We start from the raw sequence: 21,395 nt of genomic DNA, 5'->3' as shown, positions 1-21,395 counted from the left end.
TTGTCATCTCTGAAGAACTGATACCTGCGCTGTTACCTTGTGCTGAGGTGGGTCAGTGGAGAGGCTACTCGAAAAGTCCCCGTATTTGTATATTAATTTGATTTGCAAAGCATCAACATGTCGTCAAGTCATCTTCAGAGCACTCGTTGAAAGGGTGAAACAACACAGAGCATCATGAGACATAAGGTCCTTGCAGAGCGCAATCAAGGATTATCATGAAGATCGACAGGAGGGCGAGGACTGAGATAACATAACATGACCTGGTACAAGAAGAAGGCCCTGTCTTGATAAAGGAGTGGGTGGCCCCCAACACGGCCTTCTTATGGATCAGAGGTTTTTTTTAAAAGCATGGTATGTTGGGTAGGGCTTGATGGACTGGTTTCAAAGCATTCCACCACGTCACCATGATTTCCCACTATTTTGCCTCACACTTCATTATTCTGTATTCAGAAATGCCAATCAGAAAAGTTCTTCTACATCTGCGGTTGCTTCCTGGTGTGTAGTGGAGGTCAATTTAAGAAGAGTGGGCTGTCTGTGCCAGCTTCTAGCTTATCGCTGATTTGTCTTTTTGTATGGTGATAGATGCCATAAAAAATACACAGTTTTGTTACTAACCACTGCAAATGGCTCCTTCATTTACTTTAGGATTTTATTGAAGTTAGCCGCATAATGACTGACATATAACCTTCTCATAAAATAGCACAATTTTCATTCAGTTTTATTTAGTGGGTCAACAAACCACATTGTGCAGTGCCAAAAAGGGAGCTATTAGCCTTCTGAAACTACATGAAGGCCCACAGCTACCCTGAGGTCTTTAGACAGATTAAGAAAGGCTTTTGAGTATGGAGCAAATTCAGCCTCAACAACCACTTGAATGTCTACTATCCTAACAAGAGTGTCCACTCTGAAAGTGATGTCAAGAACCATCCCCCTCCATCCTCTTACAGCAAGTGTACTGGTTGGTGACAGAGAATTAATAATTTTTGGTGGGAATGTAGATGTCATCCAAGGACGATGTCTATAAAGGGGACATGTAGTATCTTGTGTATTCCCATTGCCTGTGTGTCTGAGTGGAAGTAAATGGTGTAATAGATGTATGGTGTGGGCAAGGCACAAGTTCTAAAAAAAATAAGTGGGGTACTAACCAAGTTAAGCAGCATGCAAGTGACATCATAGCATGTGATATCACAACGTGAAACACTGCATGTGGCATCACAACCCATGACCTCACAGGAAGTGACTTTAGATCTTTAGACCACACACATATCTTTAGCATGTCTGTCATGAGTACATTTGAGCGCGTAATAATATTTACCAAATTAGATTTTGTGTCAGGATGTGCCAAAAAAGTGACACAAACCTGACGCAAAATCTAATTCTGGTGCAAAGAAATTGGCAAGAATGTGAAACATGGCAGTAAATCTGTTCTGCTTAATTGGTTGCAAAGTCTGCATTTTAAAATATGGGGTTAAGACACCTGCTGCAGAGATATTTGTGTGCCAATTAAATCTCGGGGGTTAATAATAAGGGTGAGTTAACTCTGGAGGTTAATGTAATTGCTGGTGAGATCTTTGTTTTGTCCAGTGCCAGTTTTGAATCAAAGTAGCATAGCGGGTTAATATGTCCCTGCAAAGCACAATATGTAACACCCAGATGACAGATTTTTTTATTTATAAAAATGAGTAAGTAGGTTACTGCTTTTAACATAGAGCTCCTTTTGTTACTTGCAGTTCATAAACTCTAATCCTTCTAATGTAGGACAGTGAGATATGAAGGACATGTGGCTCCTACACCTTGCAACCCTCGCTGTCTGATGTAACACATCCAACATATTGGTTTACACAGATACAATTTATTGTCAATGTATAACGTGTACATGTGATGTAAAGTGCCCTTACACCCTGCTTTGGGATGAGTCGAGAAATAATGAAATTAAAGAAATAAAACAAAATAGTGGTATTTAAATTGTTATTTATGAAAATACTAGGGCAGTTAAACACACCTGACATTCCTAACGTGCATGTATATCTTTTATATGCAGGGATCATGGACGTCATTTAGGGGTTGCCAGGGATAGAAACTGGGACCCCTGGCTTGCCCTTTTCACTGCCTTAGTGACCCCTCACTTCAGCGATGGCAAATTCAGTGCCAGGAACAAATTGGCAGCTCGTACTTATGGACGCCAATTGGGACTACGCTCTCTTTGTTTTCTGTCAATTTTGTATTCTGCTAATAGTGAACAATTACATATAATTGACCATTAGTGTAATAAAAACATGAGTATGCCCTTCCATGGTGGCTGAGGTAAATAAATGCTTTTAAAAGTATGTTGTGTGCATGCGTATGTGTGCAAGTATGATTATGTAAGACAGTGTGTGTGTAAGTGTGAATTTGTGTGTTTGTGTAAGTATGTGTCTGTGAGTGACAGTGGAAGTAAAAGGGCATGTGATGTCACTTCTGGTACCCCTGGCATTTTGGTGAATTGATGTCCATGGCAGGGACTGGACAAAATCAAAAACTTGCCTCTGTTAAGTACTCGTGAAGTGATAAGTTATGTGCTTCTCTTTCACATGCATTCCATTTAGGTGTGATGCTCCTCATAAGTCCCAAGCAGTATACTCCTACGATCCCTTAACTTTAGCCTTTGTTATGGACCTAGCTGGAATTTGATAAAGCCCCATCGCCTGCATGTTGCTTCTCAGAATGAAAGCAGTCAACGTACAGGCTCTGCTGAATGTATCCCACTGTCTGAAAATTACACTGGGACATGTTTAGTAAATTTCTGTGGGGCCCAACCTCTTGACAGGGTGCACGGCGTCTAGCCTGTGAAGAGAGCGTAGACACTGTCTACCAATGTATACCTTTGACTTGTGCCCTGAGTGTGGGCTGGAAGCTCAGTTGGAGGGAGGATGGAGACATGACCAAACCTACCTGCTGTTGCTGTAAACCAAGGGCCTGACATGAAATAAAAAACTTAGCTCTTTACCTGAGAGACTCCACACTATTGTACAAATTCCTTGCCCTCTGACTACAACAGAACCCTTTCATCATCACCCCCTCTGTTTGACCCCATGCCACAGGTCTTCCCTAGAGCTATGTAGCATTAATGGTGCCATGTGGGACAGGGCAATGCGCCTGACTAATTAGTGCCTGATTGGCTGTCAGAAAGCAACCCAGACAACCCCCTTCCCTCTTACCCATTTGTCCTTTAATGTCTGATGGCAATCACTAATTTCAGACCAGGCAGTCTGAGTGAAGAGGTGCCTGGGAATATGCTCAACCTATGTACTTCCGGCAGCCTGAATGGCATGCTGGGAGCAGATCACACACTCTTCTGCAAAGGCGTGTCAGGAGTCTGGCCTGTGACTATGCATAGCACACCTCACCTCCAGAACTCGGAGCAAGCCTGTGAAGAGATGAATCTGGCTCATTGTCCGTGGTGGAATCACGAGGATCATGAGGCCTCCAGATTGGCATAATATCGGCCTGAGTGGGATACTCCACTGTTTCCATTGCTTACGAGTATAAACCGAAACTCCACGCCAGCAATTCGAAGACCTATTGAGGCCAAGATCTCTGAGGACATGTTAGTGCTCCTTGGACCAAAGCTGTGTGCTGCTGCCCCTCTGCTTAGGCCTATAAAAGTGGGAAAGATAGGCCGAAAATGTAGGGGTACAACAAAATCGTCTGATGAGCAAAATCTATTAAAGGTTACACTGAGAAAAAGAACTGCAGAGTTTTCTCACGAAAGCTGTTTTATTGTTGTAGAATTCGATGCCTAAAAAGTGTTCTTTTCTGAAAATTCTAGTTACTTTCGCAAGTGAAACTGTGCAGCCTTAGAAAAGTTAGCAAAGCTTGAACATTTTGAGAAAAACTATTAAGATTTGCGAAGGAAAAACTTTGCAACACTGCAAAACTCTACATGCGTCAGGCAGATCTACAGTGTGCTTGAAAAACTGCCTTGGACATCTTTTTGTAACAAACAGAAACAAGCTATGCGCATAGAGACAGTGCAGGTGACAACCTTGGTTCATTAGTCACAATGGGAACTTGGGGCCTTGAAGTGCACAGTTACCACGTAAATATTCCATCATTATCACCCCATGTAGTGGGCCTTGAAGTGCACAGTTACCACGTCAATATTCCATCATTATCACCCCATGTAGTGTGGTGCACGTCCGTAGTTTCGTCAGATTAGTGAATTTAGTCCAAAAAATCCTTTTCACACTTGTTAGAAACATTGACCTTCAGCAGAGCCTGTTGATTACAAAACTGCTTCAGACCCGGGTATATTAGTGTGTGGTTTACAAGAAAAGGAACACAGAAAAGAGGGTCAACAAAAGAGGCAAAAGAGGCAAACGAGAGAGCTAAAAAAAAGACGCATGCAGATCAGAAGAATGAAAAGAAAAACAGAGGACACTTTAAGATTATGATCAAGAACAGAAACAAAATAGAAAAGGGGAAATAGAATGTTTTTTCTGAAACGAACGCTGAAGAACTTGAAGAAAAAGAAAAATAGAAGGCACAGCGTCAAAAGAAAGCAATAAGGAAAGAATTAAATGAACTTACAAAAAGGGGAAAGGAAGAAAACGTGCCCCCGCTCCAACCAAAAAAAAATCTAAACCCAAAGGCAAATTTCAAAAACCAAATAACTATAAGCCAGGAAATAAAAGTGTTAGAAATGAAAGTGGACGAGAAAGATTGACTATGAAAATGATTCACACCCCCATAATACCTTAGAATGGTTAATATACTCTGCTTTAAGATCAAAATCATGTTCATTAGCATATAAATAGCTCGAACCCCATATTTGTAAAACCCATAAATGTTTCAGTAGGAAATACATGCTGATAGGCCATATTAGCTGAAATGGAAACAAAATAGGAAATCAAAAGGTGTGCAGCTAAACTCTTAAATGTTTGAGAGAAGATGATTTAAACGCAGAAACTAGGAGTATTGTTATTAAATCAGGAGATGTGACAGCACTGTGGGGTAAAGAAAAAGGAAAACGGGCAGGCTTACAAAGCAATCTGTATCCTTGGGTCCCGTACAGCCTCCGGCGCACTCTCGATGGCAGCAGTCGCTAACGTAGGACCCGTAGCACCTCCCATCGCACTGCTCCGCACACACGGTTTTTGTCACTATCAGAGACATGTGGAGAATAAAGAAGATTATGGACACAGAATGGGCATATCCAAACAGATATCATCAGCAATTTTTTTTCAGTGAACTCCTCACCCAACATTGGAAATGTGTGTATGTATGTATATATATATATATATATATATATATATATATATATATTACACCATCCAAAGGTCCACCTTATGGCGTGCAGATTTCACGGGTGCAAACGTGAGGAAAGGACATTCCTCCACAATCCCCAACACCAACAATTGCCAAACAATTGATTTGTTTCCACCAGGAGAGTTTAATTGCTTCTGTTCAAGAAAAATATAAAAATACATTTTTCTTGAATAGAAGCAATTAAACTCTACTGGAGTGCAAACAAATCAATTGTTTGGCAATTGTTGGTTTTGGAGATATATATATATATATATATATACACACAACACATATATATAATCAAGTTATAGAACAAATACATTGGTAACAGTAGAACTTCCGGCAAGACATGACTAAAATAAATTCTATATGGCTTTCTCTAGGGCACATTCACCTGGTGTTTGATGCCAGTAGCATGCCTGGAGGAAAAGTTACAAAAAGCATAAATGTGATGTAGATCATCAGATATCACTGTGGAATTCAGGTGATGGGTTTAGTGGGCAACACTAGTTGGAGGCTCCAAGTGAAAAGGAAACATCAATAGACTATTCATGTGATTAAAACATATTGCACACAAACATTAATCAGTGACCCGACGAATTGCAGGTTGAGATCAACCTACACAGATGGTTTTGCTTCTTGTCAATATCTAATTGATCACAGTTTGTTGACTGACAGTCAGTATGTGTTGTTATTACCTCTGAAGTACTTCACGGATTAGCCCTATCATCAATACTCTTCACTGCCTACCTGACTCAAAGCTCAAATAATGTACTTATATTACCTTTTTTCACATGTCTGCAAACTCCATCCTGATGCAACTAAAAATTCTGTTAGGTCTGAGACTCAGCGAAAAGTCACTGACTGCCTATTATAGTCCTGGAATGGGTGCACCAGAACTGTCTCTGCTTCAATACACGCAAGAATAAAATTAATCTCCAGCTCAGGGCAATCGGGCAGTCTTACATTTTTTGTACAACTGTGCTGGGTTATCCTCTACCTTATGGGAAGTCAACACTGTTGAAAAAGTTCTTACTAACATCTACAACCACTGGCCATGCCACACAAAACCACTGTGGCCCAAGCTGTGATTATGTCCTCACCAGACCAGTACTTCAGTGTTCTCTATAGGGCCTTCCTGCAAAGTACTGCATGCATCCCAAAAGGTCCAAATGTACACCTTCTGGGTTTTGGCCTGGAATGGGGGCTACATCTATCTAGCTATGAAGTTACGGCACTGGTTGTTGTAAAAAAAAAAAAAAAAAACAAGAGCACAGTTTAACAATCTCAGCAACGCCAGGTATTCTAAATGTTGGACTTTCCTAAACTACTTGTGTTGCACCTGACCAAATGTAAAACCCTTTGTGGGAGATCTCTCCCAATCTGTTTCCTCACTTTGCTCAGTGTGAAGAGACATTCAGATAAGAACTCCAAATATCTACTTATCTCAGCCAAGGGACTTGGGGACATCTAAGAATACAATATTGCTCATATGCCACCATAATTAAAGGCATTCTTCTCTGTTGGACCTGGCTTTTTGACAGGGTCATCCCCAAACTTTTTGCCTTCCTCCTTCTCTTTTTCTGACCTCATTTTTGCTGGCTTTTAGACTCTGCGCACTTTACCACTGCTAACCAGTGCTAAAGTGCATATGCTCTCTCCCTCTTTAAACATGGTAACTTTAGATCATACCTGATTGGACTATTTAATTTACTTATAAGTCCCTAGTAATGTGCACTATATGTGCCTAGGGCCTGTAGATTAAATGCTACTAGTGGGCCTGCAGCACTGGTTGTGCCACCCACTTAAGTAGCCCCCTTAACCTTGTCTCAGGCCTGCCATTGCAAGGCCTGTGTGTGCAGTTTCACTGCCACTTCGACTTGGCATTTAGAAGTACTTGCCAAGCCTAGAACTTCCCTTTTTCTACATATAAGTCACCCCTAATGTGTGCCCTAGGTAACCCCTAGAGCAGGGTGCTGTGTGGGTAAAAGGCAGGACATGTTCCTGTGTAGTTATATGTCCTGGTAGTGTAAAACTGCTAAATTCGTTTTGCACTACTGTGAGGCCTGCTCCCTTCATAGGCTAACATTGGGGCTGCCCTCATACATTGTTGAAGTGGCAGCTGCTGATCTGAAAGGAGCAGGAGGGTCATATTTAGTATGGCCAGAATGGTAATACAAAATCCTGCTGACTGGTGAAGTCGGATTTAATATTACTATTCTAGAAATGCCACTTTTAGAAAGTGAGCATTTCTTTGCACTTAAATCTTTCTGTGCCTTACAATCCACGTCTGGCTGGGCTTGGTTGACAGCTCCTTGTGCATTCACTCAGACACAACCCAAACACAGGGTACTCAGCCTCACTTGCATACATCTGCATTTTGAATGGGTCTTCCTGGGCTGGGAGGGTGGAGGGCCTGCTCTCACACAAAGGACTGCCACACCCCCTACTGGGACCCTGGCAGACAGGATTGAACTGAAAGGGGACCTGGTGCACTTCTTAGCCACTCTTTGAAGTCTTCCCCACTTCAAAGGCACATTTGGGTATAAAACAGGGCCTCTGCCCTACCTCATCAGACACTTGCTGGAGAAGAAACCTGAACCAGAAACTACATCCTGCCAAGAAGAACTGCCTGGCTGCTCAAAGGACTCACCTGTCTGCTTTCCACAAAGGACTGCTGCCTTGCTGTTGGCCTGCTGCCTTACTGAACTCTTGTCTGGCTGTAAAAGTGCTCTCCAAGGGCTTGGATAGAGCTTGCCTCCTGTTCCCTGAAGTCTCTGGAACAAAAAGACTTCTCTTTTTCACTCGGAAGCTTCGTGCGCCAAAATTTTCGACGCACAGCTTGTTCCGCGGCGAGAAAAACGCCGCACACCGACGCTGATAGACGCAACGCCCTGGGGACGACCGGAACTTCGACGCACGGCCTCGCAAGGACAACGCCGCTCGACCTCCAGAGAAGAAATCGACGCGACGCCTGCCGTGAGAGCGAAACTTCGACGCACAGCCCTGCAGAACGAAGCGCAGCCGGAAAACAAGCAGGAGAATCCACGCATAGACCCGGGACATCTGGTAATCCCCGCGACCCACAGAAAGAGACTGTCCGCGTGCCGGAAAACGCCGCACGACTTCCCCGCGTGAAAAATAACGATGCAAGTCCGTGTGTGCTGGGGAGAAATCGACGCACACACCATTTTTCCACGTATCTCTTTTTCTGTGGCCCTTTGCGGAGATTTTCCACTCCAAACCAGGTACTTTGTGCTTGAAAGAGACTTTGTTTGCTTTTTAAAGACTCAAGACACTTTATATAACTTTTCAGTGATATCTTTACAAATTCATATTGCATCTTTATTCATTTTGACCTACAATTATCCTGATAAATATTATATATTTTTCTAAACACTGTGTGGTGTATTTTTGTGGTGCTATATTGTGGTATTGTATGATTTATTGCACAAATACTTTACACATTGCCTTCTAAGTTAAGTCTGACTGCTCGTGCCAAGCTATCAGAGGGTGGGCACCGGCTAATTTTGGATTGTGTGTGACTTACCCTGACTAGAGTGAGGGTTCTTGCTTGGACAGAGGGTAACCTGACTACCAACCAAAAACCCTATTTCTAACATTGGTGATCAGCGGTGAGGATAGGACTTGTATTTGTGCAGTGACATACAGTAGCCAAGTATTTCACTACCTACCCACAGCTGAAGGTCAACTTGATTTTTATCTCTTTTTGCAAATTCGTTTTTTCCTGACAATTTTCAAAAACTAAATCCTCACTCAACATGTCTCTGACTGGGTCTCAAATAGGAGACTTTGACCTAGTCCTGTTGGATACATATACGGTCAAACAGCTAAGAGGGTTCTGCAGGGCAATGAGGGTACCCACCCAAGGGGCCTCCAAAAAGGAGGACTTTCAAGTGGCGCTGAGGGCCTGGGCAGAAGCCCATTTAGAAGAGGATGACGAAGAAGAGGAGCCAGAAAATGGCCCCTCAGAGGATTTGTTGCTATCTGTGGATGATGTTACCACTGCAATTGTGCCCCCTTCCAGACCAGGGAGCAGTATCTCTGTGCAAAGCCTGACTGCAGAGGAAAGGAGAGAGGAAAGGGAGTTCCAATTGCAAATGGCAAAACTGAAAATTGAGGCTCAACAGGAGGAAAGAAGGGCAGAGAGAGAAGCCAAGCAAGCTGAGGCTGAAAGAGCAGCCAAACAGATTGAAGCTGAAAGAGCAGCCAAACAGATTCAAGCTGAAGCTGAAAGGGCAGCCAAACAAGCTGAAGCTGAAAGAGCAGCCAAACAGGTGGAAGCTGAAAGAGATTTGGCTGAAAAGAAACTATTGTTGGCTCATGAACTGAGTCTCAAGGAGCTGGAGATCAAGGCGAGACAGTCTGAATCCAGCAATAATGGTGGCGGCATACTGACAGGACCTGCTGGAGAAAAGAAGGTTCGTATACCCAAAAATGTGGTGCCCAGTTTTGTGGTGGGAGATGACATAGATAAATGGTTAGCTGCTTATGAAGTTGCACTAAGGGCTCATGAGGTTCCTGAAGGGCAATGGGGGGTAGCTATGTGGGGTATGTGCCGCCACTGGGGAGGGACACACTTCTCACATTGGATCAACCTGATCAAAACACATACCCACTTCAGAAAGCCACTTTACTTGCCAAGTTTGGGCTGACCCCTGAGGGATACCGTCAGAGGTTCAGTGACAGCACCAAACAAACCACACAAACCTGGGTAGATTTCTTTGACTTTTCCAGTAAGGCACTGAATGGATGGGTGCGGGGCAACAAAGTAGATAATTATAAAGGGTTATATGACCTGATTCTGAGAGAGCATATGCTCAATACTACTTTTACAGAGTTGTGCCAGCACTTGGTAGATAGTAAGCTGACTGATCCCAGGAAGCTTGCTGAGGAGGCCGACCTCTGGGCAAGCACCAGAGCGTCCAAAAAGGTATCTGGGAGTGACCCCGAGAAGGGTAGTTCGGGTTCCCCCCGACAGAGTGAGGGGGAGGTTAGAGATGACCCAGACGAGTCCCAGAGTAAGGGGTGAGGAAATGGTTCCCATGCCCCATCTGAGAAACAGGGTGGGGGTTCTGGTGGGCAGTGGCCTAGAGCATCCCATTCCCAACCCGCTGCTTTGAGTGTTCCCAGCTAGGACACAGGAAGGGTGACTCTGTCTGTCCAAAGAACTCAGCCAATATTGGGACCTCTACAGGGGTGGCCCATGTGGCCTTAGGGGAATGTAGTCCCCAGGGGCAGGTCATAGACCATGCCTTCATCTCCTTTAGTTGGGAGGTGGACTCAGAGGGTAAACTGGTGATCCCTGAGGGTGGGAGTCGTCACTTCCACCAGGTGGGAGTGAATGGGGTCCCAGTCACCGCTCTGAGAGACACAGGGGCTAGTCTTACCATGATTGTGGAGAGACTAGTGTCACCAGAGCAGTACACCAGACAGGTGTGTAGAGTGACTCCAACCATTGGGGAAGATTTCTTCCGTCCCATGGCCCGGGTGTCCCTAGAGTGGGGTGGGGAGGTGACCCAGAGGCGGGTCATAGTTAGTCCCCAGCTGCCCATTGACTGCATTCTGGGGAATGAGTTTCTCTTAGTGTCAGGAGAGCTGACAGGGTTGACCCCCAAGGGTGCCCTGACAGTTCAGATGTTTGGCAGTACCACTCCCCAGAGGAGGGTATGTAAGCCCAGATGGGAAGGCACGGTGAGGAAGGACTCACCCCTGTCCTCTGTTCAGCCTCAGGGTACAGACCCTGGGCTGAGGGACCAGTAAGGACCCACCCCTGACCTGGTGAGAGTGGAGAAGGGGTGCAAGACCCCTGGGGTTACTGTCCCCCATTCTGGGATGCTTCAAGAATCCCTTGGGAGCTCTCTACCAGCCCCCCAGTTGGAGGAGAAGCTCATCCAACGGCCCCCTCAGGGACTCCACCTAGCAGTGGATGGTCGGATGCCTGGCTCATAACACTGACAGCTGTCAGTGGCATCTATTGGTTTCTGTCCTTGTGGGCAGAGTTTTCCCTGGGTTGGGGACAGAAGTCAGACCCAAGGAATGGAATGGGCCACATCACTTTGTTGGCCATGGTGGTACTGTCTGCATACTGGGATGCATCTGTAAGCAAACTAAAGTTAGGAGCTTTACAGATGGGGTTCTCAGGTGATGAGAAGGGTTCCCCATGGGCCAGATCAGTGGACCCAGAGAGTATAGACAAAGAAGCCTCACTGAGTTCAGAAAGGCGTTGAACTGGCGAGTGCCCCTGCAGTAGTGGGCCATTGTCCATGTTCTATCGCCTTAAGCAGGGAAGTCTATCAGAGTGTTGATTAGTCTACCCTGGCTTTAGGCTGGTAGGGGGTCATGTTGGACCTGGCTTTTTGACAGGGTCATTCCCAAACTTTTTGCCTTCCTCCTTCTCTTTTTCTGACCTCATTTTTGCTGGCTTTTAGATTCTGCGCACATTACCACTGCTTACCAGTGCTAAAGTGCATATGCTCTGTCCCTTTTTAAACATGGTAACTTTGGATCATACCTGATTGGACTATTTAATTTACTTATAAGTCCCTAGTAATGTGCACTATATGTGCCTAGGGCCTGTAGATTAAAAGCTACTAGTTGGCCTGCAGCACTGGTTGTGCCACCCACTTAAGTAGCCCCCTTAACCTTGTCTCATGCCTGCCATTGCAAGGCCTGTGTGTGCAGTTTCACTGCCACTTCAACTTGGCATTTAAAAGTACTTGCCAAGCCTAGAACTTCCCTTTTTCTACACATAAGTCACCCCTAATGTGTGCCCTAGGTAACCCCTAGAGCAGGGTGCTGTGTGGGTAAAAGGCAGGACATGTACCTGTGTAGTTATATGTCCTGGTAGTGTAAAACTGCTAAATTCGTTTTGCACTACTGTAAGGCAGGCTCCCTTCATAGGCTAACATTGGGGCTGCCCTCATACATTGTTGAAGTGGCAGCTGCTGATCTGAAAGGAGCAGGAGGGTCATATTTAGTATGGCCAGAATGGTAATACAAAATCCTGCTGACTGGTGAAGTCGGATTTAATATTACTATTCTAGAAATGCCACTTTTAGAAAGTGAGCATTTCTTTGCACTTAAATCTTTCTGTGCCTTTCAATCCATGTCTGGCTGGGCTTGGTTGACAGCTCCTTGTGCATTCACTCAGACGCACCCCCAACACAGGGTACTCAGCCTCACTTGCATACATCTGCATTTTGAATGGGTCTTCCTGGGCTGGGAGGATGGAGGGCCTGCTCTCACACAAAGGACTGCCACACCCTCTACTGGGACCCTGGCAGACAGGATTGAACTGAAAGGGGACCTGGTGCACTTCTTAGCCACTCTTTGAAGTCTTCCCCACTTCAAAGGCACATTTGGGTATAAAACAGGGCCTCTGCCCTACCTCATCAGACACTTGCTGGAGAAGAAACCTGAACCAGAAACTACATCCTGCCAAGAAGAACTGCCTGGCTGCTCAAAGGACTCACCTGTCTGCTTTCCACAAAGGACTGCTGCCTTGCTGTTGGCCTGCTGCCTTGCTGAACTCTTGTCTGGATGTAAAAGTGCTCTCCAAGGGCTTGGATAGAGCTTGCCTCCTGTTCCCTGAAGTCTCAGGACCAAAAAGACTTCTCTTTTTCACTTGGACACTTCGTGCGCCGAAATTTTCGACGCACAGCTTGTTCCGCGGCGAGAAAAACGACGCACACCAACGCTGATCGACGCAACGCCTTGGGGACGACCGGAACTTCGACGCACGGCCTCGCAAGGACAATGCAGCCCGACCTCCAGAGGAGAAATCGACGCAATGCCTGCCGTGAGAGCGAAACTTCGACGCACAGCCCTGCAGAACGACACGCAGCCGGAAAACAAGCAGGAGAATCCACTCACAGACCCGGGACATCTGGTAATCCCCGCGATCCACAGAAAGAGACTGTCCGCGTGCCAGAAAACGACGCACGACTTCCCCGCGTGAAAAATAACGACGCAAGTGTGTGTGTGCTGGGGAGAAATCGACGCACACACCATTTTTCCACGTATCTCTTCTTCTGCTGCCCTTTGCGGAGATTTTCCACTCCAAACCAGGTACTTTGTGCTTGAAAGAGACTTTGTTTGCTTTTTAAAGACTCAAGACACTTTATATCACTTTTCAGTGATATCTTTACAAATTCATATTGCATCTTTATTCGTTTTGACCTACAATTATCCTGATAAATATTATATATTTTTCTAAACACTGTGTGGTGTATTTTTGTGGTGCTATATTGTGGTATTGTATGATTTATTGCACAAATACTTTACACATTGCCTTCTAAGTTAAGTCTGACTGCTCGTGTCAAGCTACCAGAGGGTGGGCACAGGCTAATTTTGGATTGTGTGTGACTTACCCTGACTAGAGTGAGGGTTCTTGCTTGGACAGAGGGTAACCTGACTGCCAACCAAAAACCCAATTTCTAACATTCTCAAATTCATTGTTTGACGTGCCTGTAAGCACCCTGAAGCGATAAACAAACCCCACAAGAAAGAAATAATGTGGTATGTGTGTCTAACTTTTAAAATATTTTTTTGCAAATAACTGTGCTGTCTTTCAATAATGATCAGTTTCAACATAGTGGGTGATCAATACATCTATTGAAACCCAGATCAACATATGTACTTATATGAAGCTATGATTCTTAAATCTTAGAGATCTCCTTGGCAGAATGACTGTAGGTCAGACCAATGGCTCTCTTCCTACAAGGATAAACTTAGAATATAACCTCTAAGGTAGAAAAGTAGTAATCTGGCCTCTGCCTGTATCCCTCCCCATGCTCTGACTCCTGGAAAAACAGTACACAGGAACTGAGTCATAGGTAAATGATAGGCTACAAAAAATGACTGCTTGCACCTTAAGGCATACAAAAAACATGTTTGCTGAGGTGGCTGATCAAAAGACAGCCACAAGCCTACCTGACATGGATGGTGATAGCTGATATGCCAGCGAACCAGAAAACACACACAACTGTGTTTCTTTTTCTGTGAAAACATATACACAGTAACATAGCCTCATTGTATGCACATGAATAGGTAGCTGTCTTGACTCAGGGCCTCATTTTGAGTTTGGTGGGCGGAGGCCGCCTGCCAAACTCTTTCGGATGGAAAACCGCCATTCCGGTTTTCTGCCCGCTGGCCCTAATATGAGTTTTCCGCTTGGCCAGCGGAATACTCACCACAACGTTGACGGCAATTTTGAGGTGCGTCGGGGGCTGCAGCACCCATTTGCGCTTTTCACTACCCATAATTCAGGCAGTGAAAAGCATGACAGAGCTGTCCATAGCGGCCCCTGCACAGCCCATGCCAAGTGCATGGGCAGTGCAGGGGCCCCCATAGGGCCCCAGACACCCCGTTTCTGCCAGCCTTTGCATGGCGGTGCGGACCGACATGCAAAGGATGGCGGAAATGGAGGTCGTAATCTAGAATGAGACCATAGACACCGCCAGGCTGTCGGTTGGCGGCAACCTGATGGTGCGATTGGTCGGACCATGGTGGCTCCGCCACAGTCATAATTTGCTGGTCGGACCGCCCCTGTCGGCGGCAGTCCAAGTGCCACAGCGAGTACCGCCAGACTCGTAATGAGGCCCTCAGTGTCTGAGCTATATCTGGATAGAAGTCTTCTCACGCTGTGACTCCAATGTTTATAGTCTATGAAAAAAGAAACTCTACAACAAGTGACTCCATCTGTTAATAGCCTTTGGGTCTTTTGAGAAAGCAGAGTTACTGTAACGGAACAAGGATTAAAAAATTCAATTTTCTCTAGGAAACCGTGATGCGAGCTGCGAAAGCTGTAACAGGCATTAACTGTACTTTCAGTGCAGACTGCACATCTTCAGCTCAGTGTCCATTGCCAGAAAGAGGTAGGCCATTCTCTTTTTGTCAGCAGAGTACGTTGGTTCTATGTGGCTTTCACATGCATCGACTATCAATAATATTGCATTCGACGTCTGGGTATTGAGTATTCCGACACTACAGGAGTAAAGAGGTGTTAAGTTTTTCATTACACTTTTATTCGAGTAGCAAAGGAATCAGATTTTGTGGTTTGGTGCTCAGATGAGTGCTGCTGAGCCACTGCTGAAAAAAACAGTGTGCAAAGTGTACTGATAAAGGGCCTACCATTGGAGAGCAATGCCTGTAATTTACAGCATCCTAAGTCACCAGACTGTTTCAGCTAAACCAATGCAGTAAGGGCCTCAGGTACAATGTGTTTTAAAGGTCACACACTCTCAGAGTTGGGAATTCTGAGGGTTAGTGACTGCCAAAACACATTCTGATATATAGTAAACCCAATTAACGATTCAGAAAAGGTTTTTATTAATTGAGTTTAGGAAATAATAAGGAATCAGTATTTTGCAAGTGCGTGTTTACGCCATCCCTTCCATATACCATTCCTTATGGTATTTATTATTTTTTGTTACTGAAATCCAGCCCTAAAATATTAATATTTTACCATCAACTCAAATGAGGTGGTAACCCATTCACAAACAGGAAGGGGACCCCCTTCCCTACTTTGAATGTTGACAAAACATTTTTTAAGAGTAGGCAGTTGTCAGTGGCACCCTTACCTACTTACAAAAAAGCCTTGTGCAACTTTTCATTTTTATTTTAAAGCAGACTGTTTTCCTATTTATCAAAACTATGTTTTATTTAAAAGCAATCACATCCATAGTAGTCTGCTATCCATAGCAGGGCCACCATCCCTGTGATTATGTCCGTAGTGGATCACAGTTTGTTAACTACCTCATGAATATTGATGAGGCAAGTAGAAGAGCAACCCACTACGATTCTGTATTTTGTGAACCAACCTATTAGTACATAGTTCGGTTCGCAAAATAAAAAACAATTCAGTAAACGTTGGTACACAATTTCTGACAGGTTTTACTGAATCAGTTCTTTATAGATGAGATCCTACATTTCTAACCCACCTGAAAACAATCAAATGATAACAGTGCTCTCAATTGCACACTTCTCAGCATTCATATGAGCACCCCTTACAATTGTGTTAAGCTTAGGATGAATCTTCATATTTAGTGGAGTGTAGAACAAGTGCCCACCATGATGCACCAGGTCTATAACCCAAACCACACCCAAACTTTAAAATTGTACACACATTAATAAAGTCATTTGGTGCACATTCTATTGGCATACAATCTAGTCCAGTTGTCGGATGGCACTTGACTTTTATCTTTATTCTGTTCCTCAAATATACATTGATTGTACTGTAATATGGTGAGTTGGGCATTGATACAGCCACTACATGTTTCATCCAAATATTCTGTGGACTTTCTCAAGGCTCAAAAATTATGTCAGCAGCAGTGCTTAAATTTGGAGCCTACTGGCACTCATGTTTGGTGACTGGTACTTATTTCTTCTTAAGGAACATTTCCTGAGAGCAAGAGAGGGAAACACACACAAAGGGAAGAAGTGAGGAAAAGGATGAAAAAAACATCCCAAAGGGAGAATGTAAGAATTTGCAGGAGTGAGATAAAGGGGGAGGGAGTGTCTGGTAGTCAATTAAAGAGGCATCTGGTGCATACCATACTATTTAGCCTTGCTATTAGGCACACTGAGGTGTAATAGAGCCAGCTGCAAGCTTCTGAGCAGTGCATTGGGCACCGCCAATCATTCTTATACAAATTAAACACTTGTCAGCAGTCATATACTAGCATAATTAAATTAACAAATTACTTTGTAGTTACTGTAGGCTCAATCTGTATTCCTCAGTATGATGGTGCGTGACCATTTATAGCTATCTAGACCAGACACAGCAGCTTTCATTGAGTAGGTCCTGTGCAAAGATCTTATGCAGTATCTATTAGGTAGACTCTTCTTTTCTCAGTCACAACTAAGGTAATAGCACACTCAGTTGCACATCAGTCTCACTCAAAGAACCAGTGATGCACTGTCATCTATCATTAACATAACATATATTTCGTAAGTCACAATTCCCTTTGGTGCTTCTTTTATACACATTGTGTCACTCCGCAAAAGCGTCATGTACATCTCTGTCTGGTTGTATTTCATGTTGTGCAAACAAGTTGTACAACGAGGACGTCAACATATAGTCAAAACAATAGGCAGCAGCAAGTGCATCGTAGGCCAGCAACATATCAGAACAAAATGCCACAATGAAAGGGTGGCAGGTCAAGCTTCCCTTCATAATCATTAATCAGCTGTGTTTTTTGTTTCCTTTAATTTTGCATTATGTCAAGAAACCGTAAATCTAAAAGATGAGGAAAAATGAGAAATAACTGAAATCAATAGGCAGGCCTTATGAACATGTAAAGTTATTAGTGAAATACAAGGCCTTTAATTAAAGGAACTGGCTCTCGGCGCAGGTGCTAGATTGCCTTGATTGATCTGCGCTGTGCTGCTGTATCAGCATTATCCCGCCTCCAGACTTCACCTCTTACCTGCAGACCCGGCTTGGTTCTTTCATAGCTCCGAATGATTTCCTAAAGCACAAACATCCAGCCCTGCAGTCACATAGTAGTCGATCATCAAACACAGGAACACTTGGACATGGGATGCTTGCCACCAGAACCATCATTTAAACGGGCAAGGCCATGAACAGGCTCGTGCTCTTAAGAGCTTGCAACCCAAAATCCGATCTTCTTTTAAAATTCGTTACAATCTAGTGTGAGAGCAGCCTCAATGGTCAACGTTTAAGATACGTGTTACCCATGGTAGTGATGACCAAATAGCCCAACACAAAAGTCGGAAAGATTGTATAGGGAATGGGAAGTTTCTTGCAATGTGGGTGAAACCACGAGAGATTGCTTGAAGTCTAGGACGACAGGACAAATCAGTTTTGGGAATACAGAAAATAGTTTCAAGAGCTTGATTAAGGCACATTCACTGCCCCCTTTGTCATGTGGGTGCTGGTAGTTGTACTATAAACATTATACAGAGACTCCCCAGTCCTACCCGAGCTTTCCCTACCACTTGCAAACCTACCACTAGGAAACTATTTCCTGAGGGGCACAGTCTAAAAGAAAATAGATCAAAACGTAACATGAGCTATTAAATTCATCCATAACCCTGGCTTTATCTCCTACTACAAACACAAAGACAAACATATGTATGTATGATTAAGGCCTCTCCTCCATAGCAAGTGCAAAACCAGTAAACAAATATATGCATTACCCCATTTTTGTCATGGTCACCCATTTTTTGTGTGTCTGCAGTTGCTGGCTTTAGAACTCTTTGCACTTTCCCACTGCAGTTTCAAAGAGTGTGCACTTTCCCTCTAAAACATGGGTTGTACTTTGGAACTCCCTATTTGGCCTGGTTAACTTCCGTTTGGGTACACTGTAAATGGTGCATTAAGTGCATCTTTGGCATTGAAGCTTAAATGCCATATGTGTGCTGCAGTGTGTATTTACACCACCATCATATAAAACAATAATATGTTACAGCCAGGAGCACTACTGTGCTCTGCCTAGGCTGCAGTTTCAGTGTACTACATTGATACATGTCAGGTAAAAATGACTTTGGGATGTAGGAAAAGCCCATTTTTGTATATTCTTAAGTCACCACTATAATGTGGCTTTTATTTAGGGGTGGGCGTAACTCACATAATTTCGTGTAACATAATCATGCAGAATAACCCAATAAATCCACAAGATTATGTTAAATTTCACAAGAAGAGTGAGTCTGTGTTTAGCACTATTTATCAGTGCAAAAATACCCCCTTGCATCCAAAGTGGATGCGAGGATATATTTTTATGCTAAGAAATTCAATAAATGCAGCAGAACACGATTAGTGAGCTCGCACTTGCTAAATATGCTCTTGGGGTAGGATTTTTCCTCAACTTTCTCCCATTATTTAGCACTATTTTCTTAGTGCAAAATGCTGCCCTGTCTGCATATTCAACTGAAATTAGCGTTTGGTTAATCCATGTGAGGTTTCTTACTGCTGGGGAAAATGGGGGTGATTGATAAACTGGCAATGGTAGAACAATGCTCTCAAATTTAGGCAAATTATATGAGGGGACGGAAAGTGGGTGCCAATCTTAGTTCTCTCTGGATCAGTGTGTGCTTCTAAAAATAATTTCAAGTTCGAGGCTTTTGCCCTGATTCATAGTTTGGCGGATGGATACTTGTCTCAGCGGTGATGGATACTGGCAAATGGACCATTAAAGAAAAAACATGTGACATTACAGAACATCCTGATGTTATTATGAATAATATATTTATTGTAATAATAATAATAATAATAATAATAATAACAACAATAATAACATCAATGATTAAAAATAATAATATGCAATGGCAGGGATGTAATTAAAAGTTTATTAGTACGTTGATGTTAAGATAAGAAAGTGAAAAGTTTTGACAATACGATTATGCCAAAGACATATGACATATTAACAAGGAAATTACTTGCTTATACACGTAGTAAGTAGAAGACTAGTTTATTGTGCAGACTAGTTTATTGTGCAGTCTACACGGTGGGCAGGTAGTGGGCTGGCCGGTTAGATTATTGAGGAGTAAGCAGGTGGGCTCAGGACAGTGGATGAATAATGAAAAGCCATATCAGAAAATTGCATGTCATGAGTTTATAGTAGACAAATGACAACCTGGAGGTGCTACTCTCTCAATACAAGCATACTTACAGCTCTGACAGTGGTGTTCTGTGGGCCCCCAGCACCGCCCTGTGCATGACTTGTGGCACTTTCCACCTACGAGAGAAGCAAAGATCAAACAAGAACTTTAGTTTCTTATAGAAGTAAAAAAAAAAGACTAATCATCAGTGAAACAGAAGAAAACATACTGTCATCCTAAAAAGTTAACATTCAATGAATTGCTCTCGTAGGCCACCATCATAATCACAAGAGTTTCTCATGGCTGGGTCCAAACTGGGTGACATGGTGTGCAAAATTACAATGGACAGGGATGCAGCACCGAGTAATTACCAGTGGCTGAGGTTAATTCAAGCATTCTATCTATCAATTTTGTGTATACGTTAGTGTGCCACCTTAAGTAGGCTGGGTATGCCCAGACGTGGACCCTGTGCACACTGTGTCACTGGAACCAAGCTATACCTGACTGATGAGCCCTAACTAGGGTGAACCAGCCCCAGGTTGGTTGTGTTCCAGTTCAGGGAGGAGCTGGCCTGGCAGTCGGGGTTGGACTGTTCCCATCGGAACAGGGTTGAGATTGATTGAACATGGCTGGGTCCAAACTGAGGCCGCATGGTGTGCAAAATAGCAATGGACTGGATGCGGCTGAGATTAATTCAAGCATTCCACCCATCATTTTTGTATACTTTAACTTTTTAGGCTACTTCTCAGTCATTACAAATCAATTCACAATTTAACAGACCATGTGCCCCTCATAGATAACAAGTAAAGAAGGTCAGTTTGTTTTTCCTCACTTAGTAAAGATATAGATTTTTTAATGATGATTATAGGATATTCTTCAAACGAAATGTGCATAAACGTTAGTTTACCAAAATGCTAGGGGTAGCGGAAGTGACATCACATGCCCTTTGACCTTCAATTTCACACATACACACATTCTTATACATACACACATGTACATGTACACACATATTCTCTCACATAAACACACTCCCACTTGCACGCACACACACAACATACATTTAAAACCACTTTTTTTTTTTACTTACCTCAGCTGCCATGGAAGGCTATAATCCAGCTAATTGTACCCCATTTTTGATTAATCTCACACGAATAATGAATCATTATTCACTGGCCGTGTGATAAAAACGTTGAAAGAAAACAGAGTGGAACCCCAACCAATGTCCATGAGACCGAACTGCCACTGTGTTCCTGGCATTAATTTTGCCACCTCTGAGGCCAAGGTCGCAGCTGAGACCCCTGGTGACCCCTAAATGACGTTCATGAAATATAGTCATGTCTGCACATGATGCGGATATGATAACCAGAACACAAAAGAGAAAATGCAATGATAAAACGTGAATTTGCACAGGATCAACTATTGTCAGCCATGTAGAACTCTACACAGCGGAAATCAGAGTTTGCAGGAATATTCATATGGCATTCCCATTAAAACAGCTAGAAACCAGCACCTGGTACCGATTT

General features: G+C 43.6%; 1 protein-coding gene across 1 annotated transcript in view; it reads right to left on the bottom strand.

The window, feature by feature from the left end:
* Window positions 1–21,395, bottom strand: part of ERBB4 (erb-b2 receptor tyrosine kinase 4) — a 1,957,545-nt gene that overhangs the window by 525,348 nt on the left and 1,410,802 nt on the right. Inside the window, exons 5-6 of the mRNA XM_069225651.1 lie at window positions 19,944–20,009; window positions 5,023–5,141 (exon numbers count right to left, since the gene is read on the bottom strand). Of these exons, the coding sequence (XP_069081752.1) occupies window positions 5,023–5,141; window positions 19,944–20,009 (185 nt within the window). The remainder of the gene's footprint in view (window positions 1–5,022; window positions 5,142–19,943; window positions 20,010–21,395) is intronic.

The sequence above is a fragment of the Pleurodeles waltl genome, chromosome 3_1, assembly GCF_031143425.1.
Source record: "Pleurodeles waltl isolate 20211129_DDA chromosome 3_1, aPleWal1.hap1.20221129, whole genome shotgun sequence".
Classification (NCBI taxonomy): domain Eukaryota; kingdom Metazoa; phylum Chordata; class Amphibia; order Caudata; family Salamandridae; genus Pleurodeles; species Pleurodeles waltl.
This window is presented reverse-complemented; position numbering and strand designations above follow the sequence as displayed.